Raw genomic sequence first — 21,453 nt, forward strand, 5'->3', positions numbered from 1 at the left:
TTTCGAGACCTCAAATTCTAAATCTGAGGTCTCAAAATCAAATTCGTGGAAAATTACTTCTTTCTCGTTACTTCAGAGAAGCTGTTTTTCACAACGTTTTATACTATCAATCTCTCCCCATTAATCGTTACCAAGTAAGTTTTATGCTAATAATTATTTTCAGTAATTACCAATAGTGTCCACTGCCTTTAAAAGATGCTCATCTGGTATGAGCAGACAATCTTATGAGGAACCCTAAGCTTTGTCTTCTCTCTTCATCTACTACTAACCCTCAGGCACAGTCATTTACTACACATCAGCGGACAACGTTTTACACTCTATTTATCCCCTCTAAGCTATAGACAATTAGCAAGTATTATCCAAAATGCCCCCTCAGCGATTCTAACATCCAGTACTTCCCTCTCTGTCCTTCAAGCACTAATCTCATTCATTCTATTATGGGGAAAAAATTGTTTAGTATCGTCCCCAACAGCAAGAAAAAAATCATAATTTAATTTAGTCTTATATTAATACCAGCAGCCTTCTGGTCGATTGAACTCGTAACTTTCGCTTGCAGGGTGTATTTCTCTTATTTCATTATAAATAAAAATTGTCTACCCTTTCAAAATAAGTCTGATTAAATTAAAGTTTTTTTGAAGGCAGTATAATTCTTTTTTAATTCAATGAGGAAACTATTGTTGCCTGGACATGAAAAGCAGAACAATTTCATTTGAGTATGAATAATTATCTGAATCCAGGACAAGGAATAACCTACTTTGTAAAAAGCCAGTTCCTTCACTTTGTATGAATTCTTATTAAGTTGGGGTGTGTTTTGGCGGCTGTAACCAATAATTGTTTCGGTCCTTTGGCCTGTGATTAAAGGAACACGTTGCCTTGGATCGGTCAAGTTGGTCTTTGAAAAGCATTTGTAACCGTTTTTCATAAAATGCATATGGGTAGAAAGATGTTGTAAAAGTAGAATACAATGATCCACACAAACATGCCTCGAAATTGCACGGTTTTCCTTTTACCTCGTCGACAAACACGGCCGGCCATTTATGGGAATCAAATTTTTGACCCCCATAAATGGCCGACCGTGTTAGTTCGCACAGTAAAAGGAAAACCACGCAATTTCGAGGCAAACTTGTGTGGATCATTGTATTCTACTTTTAAAACATCTTTCCAACCATATGCATTTTATAACAAACGGTTACAAACGCTTTTTATAGACCAACTCGTCCAATCCAAGGCAACGTGTTCCTTTAACCAAATGCCACATCAATAGAGACAGTAATGGGGGACTTTTGGGACACTAGGTGGCAGCAGACTTACCAGGTAAAATCCATTGTTCTCAGCATTGTGCCCATGCTCAGAGAACGACTTAAATAATGGAAATGTACTTGATAAGTCAGCTGCCATCTAGTGTTCCAAAGTCTCCAATGAATAAACCCCAAGCTAAACGACGGTTATCAGCTTGAACCGCTTCTGTCTTGCAACCCCCGTACAAAGATTTTGACAAGAGAGAGAGACAACCAACATAGGGAGACCATCAAAATAGAGAGACCACCAACACAGGATTAACAATTTGCTCAGTTTCAAAGTTAGTGTCAGCACATTAAACAGGTATGATATTTTGGTCCTTTGAAAAAAGTGGGAACATCTATGAGAGCACAAGGGCTGCCTACCCTACTTGTTCATGGCGTAGGCTTTATAATAGACTTCTCATGCTATGTAATTACAATTTTATGAGTTTTCCGAGGGCAGAAAAATCAGAAGTCAGACTCAAGTAGGAAGAATATCATGCTTGGTTAAACCGGAGGTTCAAATCCCGTTCTAGAAAATTAGTCTTTGTTCAACCTCAAATGATTTAAGAAGTTATGATGTCAACAAAAAAACCAGCGCAATGCCTACCTTGATCATATTATAAACATAACTCTCTGGCCCTGTGAACTCAGTAGGGTCTTTGACTTTCACCAAGACGATGAAGTACAGGTAATGCCACATGTTGTGCTCATCCTTAAAATGCTCTTCGAATGACACAGATTTGTTATCGAATGACGACCGGTTCAGACCTGTAACAAACAAACGCAGTCGGATATTAGTAGCGTGTGACCTTTGACCTGTAAGCTTTAGTAGCGTGTGACCTTTGACCTGTAAGCTTCTGCCTGTCATTGTGGGTAGCAACGGCTGTGAGGACTCTAACAGAATGAAACAAAAGTTCCCACAACGTTTGTCTTGGTTAATATGGGCCCTCTGTCATTACTAAAGTAACACTTCTCAGATTCAAACTTAAGGGGATCAAAAGTGCTATCTTTTTAAATAACCGCAGCATTTCAAAGTGAAAAGTTTCTCCATGTGCATTATAATATCCAAAGCTGTTGTACTTATTACCAAGTAAGATTTTATCACCATTAATTTTCAGAGACATTAATTATCAAACGTATACAGACCCTTTAAAAGAAACAGCAATATGGGAATGATATATACTGCCTGTAGTGCATCAACATCCCACGCGGGGAGTAATATTGAGAGACGGAAGAGCCACTTTGGTCCATGCCTCTCTGTCAACACAACTCTATTTATTCAATCTATATATCAGGTAACGACACAAAGGGATGCCAACTTTGCCCCCCGGGCCCTCTGTCATTATAATATTAATAACGTAACATGAATGTATGGTTGGTTAATGTATTGGGTAAAGAGTCTTAAGACAGAGCTCTTTGGGCGATGAATGTGCGGGGACACGTAGACCAATAAAGCCTGAATCCTCGACTTGCAGGGCTTTAAAGGGAGTGACAATATACAGTGGAAATCTCACATAATATGCTAAAAAAAAGTATCTTGGGTTCTCAAGAAAATTGCTTTAATCTTTGAGAGAATAAAAGATCAAAGTTGCTCACTTTAAAGGTATTATAAAGGATTGATAGAGCTGGCATAAATAGTCGCATACAGTGTTCATGTTTAGTGTGATCAACCGTATACATGTACATGAAAATAAAAAACCTGTGAAAATTTGGGCTTAATACGTTGTGTGAGTCAGGAAAAGCCACGCACAATTTTCATCATGTCACATTGTTCTTAATATTGGTTATAACGACGTTTTTAGATAAAGTTTTCTTGAAAATGGCTTCACTTCAGAGGGAAATATTTCACAGAAAATTATGGTTCCAGTATGAACTTCTCAAAGCTTTCAGACTAAATTAAAGGCAATGGACACGATTTGTAATTACTCAAAATAATTATAGCATAAAACCTGACTTGGTAACGAGTAATGGGGAGAGATTGATAGTATAAAACACTGTGAGAAACGGCTCCCTCTGAAGTAACGTAGCTTTCGAGAAAGAAGTAATTTTCCTCGATTTTGATTTCCAGACCTCAGATTTAGAATTTGAGGTCTTGAAATCAAGCTTCTAAAAGCACACAGCTTCAGGTGACAAGGGTGTTTTTTGTTTCATTATGATCTTGAAACTTTGACGACCGATTGAGCTCAAATTTTCACAAGTCTGTTATTTTATGTACATATTGAGATACACCAAGCGAGACGACTGGTATTTGACAATCATTAATAATGTCCAGTGTCTTTAAACAACAGTGTTTTTTATCCTTACCAATCCCATACAATACCTTTAAAGAAGCTGAATAGTTAATGACCACGAATGAAGGAAGTGTTTAGCAGTATTCAGGGTATGTTTAGTGCAAGGAAAGCTAGAGAGAACCTTACCACAAATGAAACAAGTGTTTTTAAGTATTTCCTCTTTCTGTTGTTTCTCACTCCTCAGATCGGCAAATGTGTCAATGATGACACCAAAGATGAGGTTCAGAACGATAATGATCACAACGAAGAAGAACAAGAGATCGTAAACGACCCTCGCCATGTAAAGTGGTTCCTAGGTAACAAACAAAAATCATCAAAAATAGATTCAAACAACTGTGCACAAATCATTTACTCATAAAGGCAAATTAAACTCATTTATTATTGTTGGCACACTGAACCTTTTGATAACAGTATTATTAAAATTACTCAGTCGGTATTTTTACTTGTTGTTCCTTTCTTAATTTGAGAATTTGTTTCTGAATTACAGGAAAAAAATGAAAAAAATAATAATAACCAAACAGTTATTGTGTCACTGCCATGAAGGCACAACGAAAATAAACACAATGATGTTTGGCTCAGCCACAATACTATGCAACTTGCACTACCGTGGCTGGTGTGTTGTGGAATGCAAGTATCAGAACCCAGTGTCCTTATTGTTAAGAGAAGGGGTTCGTCCAAGTGTATTTATTGGCAGCATGTTGCGCCACAGCGCCCTGTAAACTATTACATGGGGCTATGTCAAGGAATAGGTCTCATTCTTCACAACATAGCTCCGCAAACCTTGCAGGACAAAAATACTGAGCGCTTTGAGACCCCCAACTTGCACTACTGTGGCTGGTGTGTTGTGTAATGCAAGTTTCAGAACCCAGTGCACTTATTGTTAAGAGAAGGGGTTCACCCCGGTGTTTCTGGTTTGATTGGCAGCATATTGCTCCACAGCGCCTTGTAAATTACTACATGGTGCTATGTCAAGGAATAAGTCTCATACTTCACAACATAGCTCCGCAAACCTTGCAGGACAAAAATACTAGACCCCCATCGGGTGATGAAGTACTATACAAGAACTCAGTGTTATTATAACTATACTAGTGGTGATCTAGTAGATTACCTTTGCTGAAGGACTCCTCAAGAAATCACCGATACCTCCTCCGCTACGTACTCCAAAGTTCAGAGTGGTAATAATACACATGATTAAAGTATCACAAGCTCTCTCCTGCTCAGGACCCGTATCAACATCATCTACACTAAAACCAGTGGAGATGGAAGAGTACATGCCTACAAAAACAAACAAATCAAAGCATCAATACCTTTCACTAATTATACCATTTCATCTTCTTTCATAACATAGGTTTTTCTTTATGGAGACGAAAGTGAAGATTTCGTGTGGAAGTCCCTTCGACACCAATGATTGATAAAGATTGTGTTGTGCCAGTGCAACAATGCTAAATCTGAATTGTGCTAAAACATTGTATTTTGGGTACATACGATTACTTGTTTTGTGTCTACATTCACGTTATTTTAAGTGAGAAACAAACTTGTGTGTCCGGGATGGTATACCTTGAACATTATGTCAACATCAATCTACATGTAACAGCACAATTCAACATTTTCCACAGCTAAAATACAATATTGTGAGTCATTTGATTTGATACAAACCAGAGACTAATTGTTACCTGGGTTTGTGCCGTTGTTTTTCAAGCACTCTTCTGTCATAGCATCAGCTGAACATGTGTTTAGTGGCAGGGAACCTGGATTGATAAGAATTAATAAACAGGAATTAAAACACAAATAAAGAAACAGAATACAATCGAATATTAACATCAACCAAATAAATGCTAACTTTTCTGCACGCCATTTAAAAATGTGTTTTCTATAAATAACAAATAACAAAATATACTTATTACTTTTTACCGTTAAATTTTTGCTGTTTCCGATTTATTTTATTTAATATAATACTCCTCATGTCACTGGCATGTTTTCCTGTTTATTTTCACATCAAATTTAACAACAAAACTTGATTAAATTTCCTAAAATGATAAATTTATAGAATGTATTAAAAACTAGAGGTTCTAGAGAGTGTCTCAAAAGTTGTCCATATTCTAGGTGCAAAAGAACAGCCCTGTAGACACAAGCCCGCAATTTGTCTGACTGTCAGAATGATCTGCTAGAGCGCATCATTGTTGTCGCAGTACAAGAGCAACTAGTATTTTAACCATTCCAATGAAACGTTCTGGTGGTCCAATAAGAACGTATATGAACACAGACTGGAATACTTATCCAGTCCAATTAAAACATTCCTGGGACTTTTGATTGCTCCCTTAATTCAATTATTCCGGGTTTTCAGAACTCCCATGTTTGTACAATGTAAGTTTATGTTGTTGTTTTTAGACTATGTATTTGGCTCTCCATGACTCGAAACTCAAAAATTAAATTTTGAGAAAAGTAAATACAAAGATAAGCAACTTTGCTGTAAAAACGACCTGAAATTATAAGAGAGGTGTAGATAGGATATGTAATTTTCCTATCCATGCATAGTATGATTTTGAAACTATGAAATAAGAAAAGCTCCCTCAAGTTGCCAAGAAATTATTTCATTCCCACACTGCCAAAATCAAGTGCAGTTGAACATAAATTTGCTGCTTGTAGGGTAACTTATATCATGAACTTGCACTTGCCCCCAACTGTAAAGATTTAAAACACCACACACTAGTCCGAGATTTTAATAGGCGGGGTATATGGAGTAATTTTTATTATTTGATGGTAGTTGCTGGACACCTCTAGAAAACAGTGTTTTTACTGAGAGGTTTCCCCAGGGTGAGGAAGAAATAAATAAATAAATCAATCAATTAATAATAAATAACAAATAAAAAAAAATAAAAAAACTGTCGCTGCCGTTGGAGAAACTTTGCTCACCTGTCCTGTTAATTGATGGTCTGAGTGGGTTGACATCATACACAAAGTCATCTTGAAGGAAGAGGTATCCCACGATGGAGAAGAGATAGACTAAGATGAGAGCCAGTAGAGCCGTTAAGGCTATGGATCGCCAGTTACGGGTTACTGACCGGCTCACATTGAGTAAGGTGTCCTCCTGGTATACTACGTCCACCAACTGTGTCATCAAGTCAACAAGAAGAAGAAGCAGTCAGTATGAAATCTATTATCGCCTAGTTAATGGGCCTTATCGCACGAGGCAACTTTTGTAGGCAACTTGGAGGCAACCAACTGCAGTGCATGCTACAGGACCATTTTTGTAGCACATGCATAATTTTGCAAAAAAATCTTTGATTCCAGAGAAAATTGAGAGAATATTCAAATGTGAATAGATTATCATCTTTGAGATTGCCTGGAACTGGTTGCCTGTAAATTGCTCTGAGTGACATGGACCTAGATGTATGATCGGATTGATTGACATGCAAATTACTATAAACAAAATTAAAAAAACATTTTGAAAACCCCCATCCCAACCCCCTAAATTACCTTTTCTTAATTTCTTAAGTAGATTGATTGATATAAAATAACAATTCACAATAGACCTTGTACACGTGCTGTAGAATAAGCAGGGCGCCCACAGCTAGAGGCCCACTTTCACCTTAAAGATGGCAGTTATATTCCTGCTGAGCATGTTAAGATTTTATGTTCAGAAATTTTTTCCAGTGCGATGCTGCCTTATAACACAAGGCAGATAGACACTTAATGGTGAGGGCTACACTCGACAGATTTGGGCTGTTTTCATAAAATGTCATGAATAACTCACCAACAAGCTGTAGAAGAACTCATGAACAAACACTCCCAGTAGACAGATGACTAGGTACGAGATGTGATATAAGACTTCAACATTAAGTATGATACCCCGGAGTCCTTTATACAACAGACCACAGTTACCAAGGAAGCTGACTATGAAGATGCATTTCGTTAAAATCTGCCAGGGAGGAAAGAAAAAATATAATCGGTTGGTCAAAAAGGAGAGAATATTTTATTAATTTCATTACCTTTTTTTTTTTATTGGAAAATATTTATCAGGCAATACAGTAAACATGTAAAATACATTAAAATACAAGAACAAAAATGGGGACAAAATAATTGGTTCAGAGTCAGAAAGATGAGCAATAACATTTCATGCAAAAAACTTTTGTAATGGCCCCACACTCAGTTCGACCCTAGCAGAGTCTTTTTCAAAGGCAATAACATTTTAGTTACACAATAGAAAACTTGACTAAGAGAGGTTTGCTGTAACACCATGTGAATATCTTTTTTGAGCAGTGTGGGTTCCAATGAATCGGTAGTTAACCAGGAGCTGTTAACCACCGTTTCTTGTTTCAGAGCCAACAATTCTCGAAAGAGATATTCACATGGTGTTACCGCAAGCCTCTCTTACATGTAGTACTACTTCCACCATGCAGTTTAAAACCCCATAAGTAGAAACCTTGTAATGAAGAAGTATAACTCACATTAGTTACAGCGAGAAATAGTAACGTCGGCTCCACACCAACAGAAAATATCATTCTGAGAATGGTGGAGACTACCAGAGGTCTGATTCCAGAGGGCCTCCGTAACGTCACTATGGCAACCAGAGATGCTAACATCAGAAACCACACCAGCATGGACAACCCATGGTCCAGCTCTGAAATGGAAAGATGAAAATCATAACAGTATAGTCCTCAAACAGTATGCATGTTTGTAATTATGACGTATGCAGGGACACTTCCTTGTAATTGATGAAACCCCTCTTTCCTCAATCAGTATCTACATGTACGTTGTGTACAAATGACATTTAACAGCTGCAAAGAGAATGTTTGACCTCATGAGGTCTAATTTCTCTGCATTACAATTGCAGTTGTGTGATCAATTTCAATGTAAATGTAAACATTTTTTGATTTTCAACAACAAATAAAATTTAAATTGTAATTTCAAAACTTCATCAACCGTAATTCAAAATATCTTGAAAAAGTGGTTTTACCTGTTTGGTCCAATATGACACTTTGTGAAAACTACAACAATTTTTTGTTAATACTGATGTATTATTGATTTATTTATTTTAAATCTTTAGACATAAACAATAGTTACAAGTTGTACAGGGGCTGTCAAGGTTAAAACAAAAGTATAAAAACTGTCATCAAAAGATGTGTAAAACCAGACCCCTGCCAACCATCAAAATATAATCATACAATATAAAAAGGTGATTGCACTGAAACATTAAAAAATCACACAAAAGAAATCATTAAAACACAAGCAAAACCAGACTATTGAAAACAAAAGACTACACCCACAACAAAACACCGCAGCGATAAGATGAAGGGACAACAATTAAAAATAAAAAACCATGGACTAAAAAAAACCCAAAAAACAAAGTAAAATTGGCACAGAGTGCAACCTCACAGATTACTAACCTTTGGTACCCACATTGAATGGATAGAAGAAGGCAACCAGCATGTTGATGAAGACAGCCAGGTTAAAACACACAATGCTCCATTTACTCATATTACTACTGGCCAAAAACAGGATCGGTTGAGCTGCACACAAACAACAAGTAGAAAATAACATCAACTCTATGTTAAAGTTCCACACCATTTTGTTTGCAAACAAAATCCAACTCACTGAAAAAAAACGAAAACATACCTAGGCAGCAGAAAAGTTCCCTGAAGTTTAACAAAGCATATTACACTGAATAATATATGTGTTTTACCATAATTGAATATGACATCACTGTTAAAATATCTACCCTACAAGATGGCGTCTGTGCGCGTGTATGTACCATGGAAATCAAACCAGGAATGCTGCGTGACACGTGCTTCGTTGATGTACGCGTTTGGACGCGCCTTCGGTTTGACCAACAAGATGGCGACTTTCATAGCAAAAAGGGGGTTATTCATTTACACACATCTGAATAAGGGTAGAACCAAATAATATTCTTTATCCCAGGTGCAAATTTAAAATCTATCCTACACTGCAAAGAAGCTGCCCCCAAACAGCATTTGGGACAACATCTTGTCTGAGATCCACAACACACCTCTAAGTTTCTTCTGCCATTTCATCTCCATGAACATATCTTCCGTCTTCTCAAAGAAGTCGGCCACCTTGCTACCCTGATCGTCCCTCTCTGCCGTCTGGAATACCTTGATCTTGGTCTCTGCAGTCAGATACTCACAGATCTGAGGCACTGGGAAGACTATCTGCTCCATGGTACGATCCTGTCTCACAATCTAAGATGGAGAAGAATTACAATCATTTGTAATCTGTAAAACAGGCATGATATTTGGGCCTTTGAAAAAAGTAGGACTATTTTATCAAGGAAGAATATCATGCATTGAGTGTTGTTTATGGTATCATTTACAGGACAAAAAAATCATTTATAAACTAGTATGGTTGGTGGTAGCATAGGCCCCTGCAAGGTGAAAACCATTTATAATATTGTATTGTTTGCAGCAATATTTACAAAATGAAAATCAAAAAGAGATGCTCAACATTCCTCTATACTCCTACTGTGACCAATTAAAATCATAAAAATTAGTGACGTAACAAGGCAAATCCATGCTGAACGCGCAAGCGCATGCTGGCTGCCTAATTTTCTTGCTAAACAAAATTTGCTGCTATAGTTAGCACGAAAACTTGCTTACCATTTAACAGCGTTATAAAATTGGCCCTGGTACTACAGTTGCTACCAAAAAATGAGATCAAATCAAACAGTGACCCTTGAAGAATCATGAGTCCAGGGTCACATTTCATAAAGCTGTTTCAAAAGAAGAAAATACTACTTGAAAAATTTCTTTTGAGTGGGGCACCAGCCACAACAATGCAAACTCAATGTAATCGAGGCCGGTGACCTTATTCTGCTAAGCAATACTATTTTGTGTTTAGCAAGTTTTTGTGCTTAAAGGCTGTATGAAATTGGAGCCTGGCTTCCCCCTTACCTCTATCTGTGCAGTGTGTTTGGAGTAGTACTCTAAGGCTCTATCAGTATACTCAGAGTTGGGTCCTGTCGGCTTCAGGAGGGATGCTAGTTCCTTGTTGTGATGGGCAAGCTAGGACAGACACCAAGACGAAAATAACGTAAGAGCAAAATTACTCTCACACTACACAGCATGATGGGACAAGTTTAACATTATCAGAACTGTAGACACAAAATTAAATATGTTATATCTGACCTATCTAAGGGAGGTGGGTGTTTGGGTACTATGCAATGTTCTCCTTTGACAGTGGTCCACTAGCCAAAAAAAAAAATCAAAAATCAAAACAGCGGTTAAAACACATGAAGACTAGTCAGAACTCTGTCCAAACAGTTTTTCTGATAAGCCTTTTTGAGATAAGGCAAACACAGTGCTGCAACACTATAAAGGTTTGGGTAAATTTTTCTGTTTACACCCAAACCAAACAGTACACTCCTATCACGTCTGCCATACCTGAAAAAGTCCCTTACTAAGTGCAGGCATGAAAGTTTGTCCTTGGGAAAAAGTAGGCGGTTGTGTCACGTACAAGGTCTGACCTTCATGTACATGTGGTCTAGGATTTAATTGGCTTTTCAGGCAATTAATTCATACTATTTCAGATTTTTTTCAAAAGGCTAAAAAAATCTGAAATCCTAAACAAAGTGGCACTTACCTGATGACCGAGGATATAGATGTTACGTCCCACCTCAGGGTTGGACGGGTGGAGTAAGGGTGTGGTGGGGTTGGTTAGGGGTGTGGTGGGGGAATGAGGGTTAGGGGTTGGTACTTACCTGAGGACCGAGGATATAGATGTTATGTCCGACCTCAGGGTTGGACGGGTAAAGTAGGGGTGTGGTGGGGTTGGTTAGGGGTGTGGTGGGGGAATGAGGGTTAGGGGTTGGTACTTACCTGATGACCGAGGATATAGATGTTATGTCCGACCTCAGGGTTGGACGGGTGGAGTAGGGGTGTGGTGGGGTTGGTTAGGGGTGTGGTGGGGGAATGAGGGTTAGGGGTTGGTACTTACCTGAGGACCGAGGATATAGATGTTATGTCCGACCTCAGGGTTGGGCGGGTGGAGTAGGGGTGTGGTGGGGTTGGTTAGGGGTGTGGTGGGGGAATGAGGGTTAGGGGTTGGTACTAACCTGATGACCGAGGATATAGATGTTATGTCCGACCTCAGGGTTGGACGGGTGGAGTAGGGGTGTGGTGGGGTTGGTTAGGGGTGTGGTGGGGGAATGAGGGTTAGGGGTTGGTACTTACCTGAGGACCGAGGATATAGATGTTATGTCCGACCTAAGGTTGGAGGGGTTGGGCTAGGGGTGTGGTGGGGTTGGTTAGGGGTGTGGTGGGGGAATGAGGGTTAGGGATTTGTCCTTACCTGATGGCCGAGGATATAGATGTTATGTCCGACCTCTCTTGGAGAGATTGCTTCATCCTCATCATCACCAAGGAGCTCTTCATCATCTTCTCGTTCTACATCCTCTTGTTGATAAGCCTGCTTGATAACATCAACCTACAGAAGACAATCATACAAGAGTTCAGAAACAACCCAGACAATGCTGGATTATGATAGGAGTTTCCTATTACAGTTGACTCTCGTTAATAGGAGCTCGACATATTTGAGACAACGGTTTGTACAAGGTTTTAAAACTGCTCTGCTCTCTGAGTGCATGCATGCACTATGACGATATTTTCATTATAAATGTGCTTTGTTTAAGATGAGGGTCAAATAAGGAGGAAAACCGGCCAGTCCAAGAGACCTCGTATTAACAAGAGTTGACTGTAGTTGCTGTTAACATCTGGAATAGTCTTCCCACTGATGTCTCAGGGCAGCCTTCAGAGGCTCAGTGTTCTTAGAGTCAATTTACAGGCAACCAGTTTCAGCCAGTCTCCAAGAAGTGAATCCATTCACATTCCAATGTTCAGATAATATTCTGTGACAATGCACAAATTTGCATCAAATGTTTGTACAAAATGGCCGACATGAATGCTTGAAGGAAAAGAAGATCATTGTTTTGAGAAGAGCAAAACACGTTAAGAGTGTTCCTACCAGTTGCTTTGGGCTCATGTTGAGCAAGATTCTCTCTGCATTCTCGCTGTCATGTCTGCTCTCCATTATGGCTAGTAGTAACTTGGATGCATTGTTCTAATGAATAGCAAACAATGAAATAGCAGTGTCAATGATGAGGTATTAGAGTCAAAGGCTGTCCCAAAATTGACAGTTTTGACAAATCCAATTCTTCAACATTAGTATTACTTGTTTAATAAAAACAAACATCGCAGCTAAAGGCTAATTTGTATTTTAAAAACCAATAAGAGTTACATAAAAATAGATAAAAAAGAACAATGAAAAAGATATAAAAAAAACCCGAGCCATTACAAGTAGGCCTATGACTATAAAAATAAAAAAATACATAGCAAGGACCCGAGCGCAGATTTAAATACAAAGAGTATAAACGGGGAACAATAAGACATGCAATTAAGAAATACTTTAAGGCTAATAGTACAAAAGAATAAAATACAAAGTTGGAAATTCAGTCACTATCAAAAAGATAAAATACTACAAAACACACCAAATAAATTGGACCAAACACACATTAATACAGCCTAAAACACAGTTTGTTTGAAGAAAAAAACAACTTCAAAAATTAAGTACTTTTGTTTTGCGGTACATTTTGTTGTTGCAATGTTGACAGCCATAGCCACAGTCCCTTGATTTGGAGGAAGCCATAGTCATACATATGGCAATTTCTCTCTGACATTTATGTTACAAATTCGCAATAAATATTTCACAAATATTTAAAATTAATGAACTCCTGCGGAACATTTAAAGCGAAAAACAGGGCTGTGACATCCCAAATTGGAAATTGCATTTGCTCTACGTACAAAACAGGCTTTCTGCAAAAAAAACTTTGATCAACATCCGCCATATTGATTATTATAACTCATTTGTGACTCACCTTGAGTTCTAGCACCAGGTCCATTCTGTTCTTACCGAGTGGATTAATGTCATTGAGTATCAATGCTGTGATGATGTCTAATCCGTTCGATTCATGGTTAGCTATAGAATTCTGTAACATCAAAATAAAAATGAGTTTCAATGGATATAATTATTTAAGCCCACCTTACCATACAGTTTTAGAGCTAAGTAGGTTATCTTTCACCTAACAACATAAATCTAAGAACCTGAAAGCAAACAGTTCTATGCAACAAGGCTGTTTTTCTCACCATTTTCTTTTCTTGCAACTTCGATGACCACATGAGCCCAAATTTTCGCAGATTTGTTTTTTTATGCATATGTTGGGATACACCAAGTGAGGAAACTGCCAAATTTCAATGAGCTGCTTCAGCATAAAATCTTTAAAATTCCAACTTAGCAATAATGAGCAGGATACCAATCACAAATTGAACTTGTGACATGGTATCTTAATATTAATAATAATAAAAAATAATAATATTGAAGTCTTATAGAGCGCACGTATCTACACTACAAGGTACTCAAGGCGATGAGTGTACACAAACTTTCAGAAAGATAGGTTATTGCAGTTATGAACTCTGAGACCCAATTATTTAGCACCTTATAGGCGTTTACAAAGTGCTACGGCGCATACAGCAGCCACAGCCAGGAACACCAGGGTGAACCCCTTCTCTTTTCGATAAGTGTACTGGCGTTACACAACACATCGCTTAAGCAGCTCTATGAAATTGGGGTCTGATCTTTGACAAGTACCAAAAGTAGAACCTGCCCTTAGTCAATGTGACCACCAAATAAAAAAGTGAATAAATAAATGACTGAATAAATGATTGTTACCTGATTCTCATGGCAAGGTCCCTGGCAGTATTCAGTCAAACTCTCCAGCGTCTGATTAATCAGCAGTACGTTAGTCTCATGGATGTACAAGCCAAGTAAACCGAGCCCGCCGGTAGTGCTACCACAGATGCAGTCCAGGAACTGTAGAGTCTCACACACCAGGTTGTAGTTTGTCTTATTGTTCTGATGCCTCAGGTAGCTCTGGATGGAAAGAATGACATTGGGATAAGGTTAGAATGACGACGAATGATGTCATCGTGGTCCAGTGGTTAGACCGCATGACTTGCAACCACTGCCTGACTTGCAATCACAAGGTTGTGGGTTCATATCCTACCAAACTAACCACTGATTTCACAATGACTAGATTAAGTATTGCTGTCTAGTTACTGAATCAGAATGTGTGCAATTCATAATCATAGACTCTAAACCATTGTTTGTATGAGAGAGATTGGCCGAGTTCCAATGACCGGAGGATCATCTAAACAACAATAAACATGATCTTCAAGGTGCAGGGCAGGTTTCTATTTCACAGCTTCTTCATCAGTTCTGAAGATGAATCCTGTGACGGATGAAGCATAAACAGCGCACATTGTGTTCTTGATGCACTTCTTGATTTATTTTTTGATTAGTTACGATAGTAACCAACCTTAGTCAAGAAATTGTATTTTCCAATTATTTTAATTGACGAGAGTTATTATTCAAAGTCGAAGATATGTCCCCAAGAATGATATATGATATACTTGATGTCAAATATTTACTGACAAGCATATCACTGAGAAAACTGTTATGTTCAAGGGAAATCACCCACAATCAGGGTAATTTACATGATAAATCACAAATAAATAGAAATGAATTGCAAAGGGTTAGACACACTTTAACTGGCAAAGGCTTCACAGGGTGTACAATGAACTGATCACTACTTTTGTCTGCGGTTCAAACACAGGAATAAAGGAGATACAACAATTGGGATAGAAGCAAAGAGTAATGGAGTAAAGAGTAGTGGACTAAGTCCCAAATCCTTCTTGGCCGTGTGATGGTTCCACCATAGAAAAAGATACAGTTTGAAATAACAATAATGATTGTTGAGAACATGAGAGATAAAAATACAGAAGATATCGTTACTTGATAAAAGCAGCTCAGAGTTCGTTTTCACAAGAAGTTAAGGTTGATCTTAAGTCACAACTTTCATGTTACTGTTTTATTTCAAAATTTCAAATGAATTCCACAGTATATGGATCCATTTAAGAAGCAAAGCTTGAAGGCAATGGTTGCCCATAACACACATTGAGAGTAAAACAAATAATATTAAGTAAACCATGGAGGTCCCTGGCCAAATCGAGCCACCATTGAACAATATAATAATATTTCTCAATGCACTCAGGTGAACTCTGACAACTCTTCATAAAATGAATCGTTTGCGGTAACACCATGTGTGTATCTACTTGCCAGGTAGAGTTTGTTCTTAGAAAACTATCTTGCTTAATTCTACTACCGCGGAGTAGATTGTTCGGGTGTTCGGGAGACTTCTCAGTTCTGAAAAGAACTGTCCTGCTTATTAACTATTACCTGGGCAGATGGTAAAGATATAGGCTGGGACTACTACTTTAGCTTATGGGATCGTAATTGACTGCGGAGTCAGTTCTTGGGTTGGTCTCAACGTTTCGACTAGCTTGCTCTAGTCATCGTCAGGAGACAGAATCTGTGTGCTTTGTAAAATCAAGCCCTGATACTAAAAATTAGTTGAAGTCAAAACAGTCTTAAATCAGTTCAGTTTATAACCCCTTTCATAGGGTACACAATCACTGAGGTCAACGTCAGAAGCATGTATCTACGTGCAACACACAACTCTCAGCCATGGATAGGTCTTTCTTTGACCTCTGTTAGATACTTTGGCACACTATGATAAGCTGAAAGAATTTTACTTTTCTACATGTAGGGTATTATGGCAGAAAGACAGTGATGGCATTATTATAAGCACATTGGAACATGAGGTGAAAACATTTAGTAGAATCAAATACAAAGATCACGCTGAAATGAGAAAAGTTCATAATTTTATCATCAATACAGTGAGTTTACATTACAAAAACATAATTATTTGAAAGATTTGTTGCAACATTGAATTTACATCCCTCCTTCAACACAGCCAACAAAGTACCTACAAAAACAAAGCATTGTGGTTAATGTCAAGACATATTTTGTGGTTTTTGGACTGTTTTTTTGGGGGGTGGGGGGGTGAAGGTTTATATGGCATAAATATTTCATGTACATGTAGTTGTGACGCTTATTTTTCAGGTGTGCCGAAGAGTGTTTTATCGGATGTTTTGTATTTGTTCATAACTCTTTCACTTTGTATTTAATGTGTATTCTAAAACACTTGTTTTCACCTTGAATGCTGTTAAAAATGAACAAGTTATTAAAAAAACTGACATGTAACATATACATTGTAGCTCCCTTCAAACCGTACTACTCGTGTAGATGCAAAGGATGTAATTTTCACTCTCTGAACTGTCCTCACCACTCACAGGGGTGTCATTGTATATTAATGAAAAATCCTGGAAAATGGAGAAAAAACGTTTCTCTTGGTGTGGAGATTAAATGCCTGGGACAGACCAATTTCAATGAGCCGTTTGAAAGAAAATGCTGCTTAGCACAAGTTTTTGCTATTAAAGCAAAAATACACCAGAGGCATCAATGTACACTTAATGGATGGCTGGCTTGTAATAAACTGTTTAAGCTAAGCAAGATTTGTCCGTGCTAAGCAAGTTCTTGAGCTTACAGGCCCAGGTTGTAACATTTTAGAGGTTCATGTGCTCTACATAATTTCATCTAGACATTTGAAGATTTTGTTTTGACATAGGCAGAGTCTTTCATCTCTGCTATTTTTCCAATTTCGTGATATAAGAAGATCAACGAAAGGTCCTGAAATCAGGACAAATCCTGAGAAGTACTTACTTTAAAGGGCAACTGTGTGGAAAATCATTAAAGGAACATACTCGTAGCCTGCCTACCCAAGTTGTGTTGTGCTTTCTGTGCTACCGTACTTCACAAGAGGTTACTAGTTAAGAAGCGTCTATCCGTCCGTATAAGGTATCCATATCCGATAACCGTATCAAATTGCTATGTCAGATAACCGAGAAATACCTGTACTGTACATCAGAAACTTTGTGGTGACACCATGTAGATGGATCTCTTTTGAGGGGTGGTGGTTCTGAGAGGCAACGAGGGCTCAACGTTTTGTAAAAATTTGTTCTGTCCTTCTTAAGGAGACAGAAATGTTGAGTTCTCCTCCATTCTTCTCAGAATCGCCAATCACTGGAAAGAGATCTATCTACATGGTGTCACCACAAATGTTATGTGTATTGTCTTGTCACCGTGAACACCTTCAATTCTCATTTAACCAAGTGATTCCAACCTTGTGAGTGCGCACAGAGTGAAACTTTTTATGACTGGGTGACGAGATACCCAGAAACTAAATTGTCACAGGTTCTAAAACCCTGATTATTGGTGAAATAGAGTGAAAATGTTTTAAGTATTAACGAATCTAACTGTTAGTTACACAATAAATGTACAATAACATCCAACAAGACTGCATACAACAATTGACAACTTTTTTGGAGGTTGCACCATTGATACAAAGACACGGCCAGCTACGCACAAAGGTTGTACAATAAACAAGACACTACTACAAACTAAAAGTAAAAGAAATATTTCACCGATAGACTCCAACTGGGCATTTAACACAAGACAACACTGAAGGGGATTTTTTAATGTGTTAAGTACAATTGGATATTTAACTTGTTAGTCTAATATCAATGACGATGCCAGATATAAATAAGTGGTTTAATTCGAATGACTAATTATAGTACTTGACGATGACTTGGAAAATGTGTAGGACCTAAACTGTTTCAAATGAAAAGGTACAAGAGTTTACAAATAGTAACACGTAGTAATAATTCTTGAGAAACAGACCAATGTTAGGCTGAATTAGTAACTATTTCAACAGAATCACTCAAAATCATCATTAAAAAATATACTAACACTGCGAAATTTGGAAAAGGAATGCCAATGGGATAGTTTCATAAATCATGTTAAAGTTCAACCCCTTTGAGTACTTCTGAGTTTTTATTTTTTTATTTTTTGTAATGTATATTTCTCTTTATTCAACTGCATCGTTGCCAGAACTGGGCCCCATTTCATAGCGCTGCTAAGCACAACAATTTTCCTTTGCATGAAATAACATCCTCGATAAAAACAGGATTACCAACCAAACTCCATTTGTTGCATGTTGCTTCTTAAGTTCTTACTGGCATTCAGCTGTTGTTTGCTTGTCCTGAAAATCACGTGGAAATTTGGTTGGCAATTCTGTTTTTATCAAGAGAGAAGTTTCATGCTAAGCAAACTTTTTTGGTTAGCAGCGCTATGAAATTGGGCCCAGATGATTAATCAGTACTGATGATTAATCATATCAAATCAAAGCTTGGTTCACAGTGGGTATGTTTTCATCATCCTTTAATTCTTCGAGACATTCATGACAAGGAAGGTCAACTTATCACCACACTTATCTTCACAAATTGCAAATAAAACCGACATGTAAGACGGGGGGACACATTGTAGTTCTGTATCATGTTTTAGCTAAAGTGTCTATAATCGGTGTCATTAATCAACAGTACTTCAATAATTGTGGCCAGACCTGTCATATAAATTGAATACCTTGGGGGAAAATGATTTGACCAAATCAGAAATAATCTTTCATGTAGATGTACATGTGTATGTACAGATGCAATCTTCCATACATGTACCTGCAATTGAAATATGAGGTATCACCCGCTCCATGTCTGTGCTTTTGACACAACTGTGCTAAATGAAAGAACCTTTGAGAGATTGACATTAATAACTACGTGCACTGATGAATGAAGGGGTCATAGGTCGTGGGTATACATCAAAGGAGCATGGGTAAATCTAAAGCTATATATACAGAGCATGGTAAAGGAAGAAGGTGGGGGAATATAGAATGATAAGTTATTTAACAAACCGAACTGCCTGATGTCTTGACAACCACGTGTTGTTGCTGACGTAACCAATTCTGTAAGGGTACACAATGAGGACAATGTGTGGGAAGGGTTATTACATGTACCAATGTTCTGTGCAGAGTAGACATTGTAACTTCACACACTGGACAGTGCATTCAGTTGCAGGTCTACACATCATCATCTCATCACACCGCAGGCTTGGGCACCCCGGTCTTAAGAATTTCCAAGTAGAAACCACCCCCCCCCCTCCCTTTTTTTGTTTTGTCCTTGATCTCCATAAGGTACATGTATCTAAAATGAGCCAAGTAGTACACATTTTCATCTTACACACCAGACTGCCAGACCCTGTCTAAAACCCAGGCTATGTATGTCAATCTTAATAGAGGTCCATTCCTAGGTATTGTATCAATAACTAATGGCTACCAATCTATATCTACCATCAAGTTGTTTTTGCAGGCAGTTATAAACCATAGCACAGACGCTACATCAACTTTTTAACCTATCTTTCAAATCATTTTGGCAGTACAGCTACATGTTAGTCTAGAACAATATGTACATGTAGTAATGTATCATGTATGCATGTACATGTATACACTTCATGGCGCATTCCAGGAAATTTGAGTTTACTACTTGGTAATTCATAGCTGAATAACTTACGGGTAACATGCGGATGACAACTGCTGGTAACAAGGCTGTTAAAGGAACACGTTGCCTTGGATCGGTCGAGTTGGTCTTTGAAAAGCGTTCTGTAACCGTTTGGTATAAAATGCATATGGGTAGAAAGATTTTGTAAAAGTAGAATACAATGATCTACACAAATATGCCTCGAAATTGCATGGTTTTCCTTTTACCTTATCGACTAACACAGTCAAATTTTTGACTCCCATAAATGGCCGACCGTGTTAGTTCGCGACGTAAAAGGAAAACGTGCAGTTTTGAGTGATACTTGTGTGGATCATTGTATTCTACTTTTAAAACATCTTTCTAACCATATGCATTTCATAACAAACGGTTTCAAACGCTTTTTATAGACCAACTCGTCCGATCCAAGGCAACGTGTTCCTTTAATAAGAGTTGAAACAATTGATTGACTCGCGAGATGAAACATTGCTGATTCCTAGTCAAGCCTAAGATGAGGTACATGTACACGTACAGGTGGCTGCCACATTCAAGCTATTATTACCACCCTGGTTGTGGGCAAAGTACGTTAATTCCTACACTTTAATTTAAAAGAATTTGCAGGGTCTAACGCATATTTTAGATATTTAAGGACCATATCGTTTGGTTTTACCCTAACACTGAGAAGTGCATAGCACTACTCAGTACCCCCCCCCCCCCCCCCGAGTCCTGTGAAACACCTATTAAACTATGGTCCAACGTCCCATGTACATTTGCTTGAAACAAACTACAATATAGCGCATTTTAACAAGTCCTGATGTTCAAATATGCACGAGATATGCACACGAGACATGCACACGTACAGTCCCTAAGAACTCTATAATAATCAATCTGTGAAAGTTTCATCAATTTGGGTAGTGACCTCTCAATAACAAATAATAAGTATTTTGTGTCAGTTTTTTTTTTTAAACTTTCATTTTTACATTGCGCCAATCAAAACAGACACATTTTTGGATTCTAAAAATTCTATTTTCTTGATGATATTAACTCTCAGATGGAAACTGGATGAAGATTTCTTTTGATGATAAAGGAACATGTTGCCTTGGATCGGTTGAGTTGGTCAATGAAAAGGGTTTGTAACCATTTGTTATGAAATCGATATTGTTAGGAAGATGTTTTTAAAAGTAGAATACAACAATCCACACAAACAATATGTCTCGAAAGTGCGTGGTTTTCCTTTTACTTTTTGATTTAACATAGTCAGCCATTTTATGGAATAAAAAAATTGACTCCACAAAATGGCCGACCGTGTAAGTTCGCAGAGTAAAAGGAAAACCGTGCAATTTCGAGACATATTTGTGTGGATCGTTGTATTCTACTTTAAAAAATATCTTTCTAACCATATCCATTTCATAACAAACGGTTGCAAATGCTTTTCATGGACCAACTTGACCGATCCAAGGCTCACCTGATCCAAGGCAATTTATGTGGATC

At 37.9% G+C, this 21,453-nt stretch overlaps 1 protein-coding gene across 5 annotated transcripts in view; it reads right to left on the reverse strand.

The window, feature by feature from the left end:
* LOC139954167 (inositol 1,4,5-trisphosphate receptor-like) overlaps positions 1 to 21,453 on the reverse strand; it is a 117,815-nt gene that overhangs the window by 8,509 nt on the left and 87,853 nt on the right. For 3 of the 5 annotated variants that reach the window (XM_071953861.1, XM_071953864.1, XM_071953860.1), the window contains 15 exons: positions 19,344 to 19,394; positions 14,312 to 14,512; positions 13,461 to 13,571; positions 12,551 to 12,646; positions 11,879 to 12,013; positions 10,483 to 10,593; positions 9,582 to 9,774; positions 8,962 to 9,084; positions 8,023 to 8,195; positions 7,329 to 7,493; positions 6,488 to 6,683; positions 5,248 to 5,322; positions 4,683 to 4,849; positions 3,701 to 3,866; positions 1,891 to 2,051 (listed from right to left, as the gene is read on the reverse strand). In XM_071953861.1, coding sequence (XP_071809962.1) covers positions 1,891 to 2,051; positions 3,701 to 3,866; positions 4,683 to 4,849; positions 5,248 to 5,322; positions 6,488 to 6,683; positions 7,329 to 7,493; positions 8,023 to 8,195; positions 8,962 to 9,084; positions 9,582 to 9,774; positions 10,483 to 10,593; positions 11,879 to 12,013; positions 12,551 to 12,646; positions 13,461 to 13,571; positions 14,312 to 14,512; positions 19,344 to 19,394 — 2,124 coding nt within the window. The remainder of the gene's footprint in view (positions 1 to 1,890; positions 2,052 to 3,700; positions 3,867 to 4,682; positions 4,850 to 5,247; positions 5,323 to 6,487; positions 6,684 to 7,328; positions 7,494 to 8,022; positions 8,196 to 8,961; positions 9,085 to 9,581; positions 9,775 to 10,482; positions 10,594 to 11,878; positions 12,014 to 12,550; positions 12,647 to 13,460; positions 13,572 to 14,311; positions 14,513 to 19,343; positions 19,395 to 21,453) is intronic. The other 2 variants (XM_071953865.1, XM_071953863.1) reach the window with 1 other exon arrangement.

The sequence above is a fragment of the Asterias amurensis genome, chromosome 2, assembly GCF_032118995.1.
Source record: "Asterias amurensis chromosome 2, ASM3211899v1".
NCBI classification, from domain to species: Eukaryota; Metazoa; Echinodermata; class Asteroidea; order Forcipulatida; family Asteriidae; genus Asterias; species Asterias amurensis.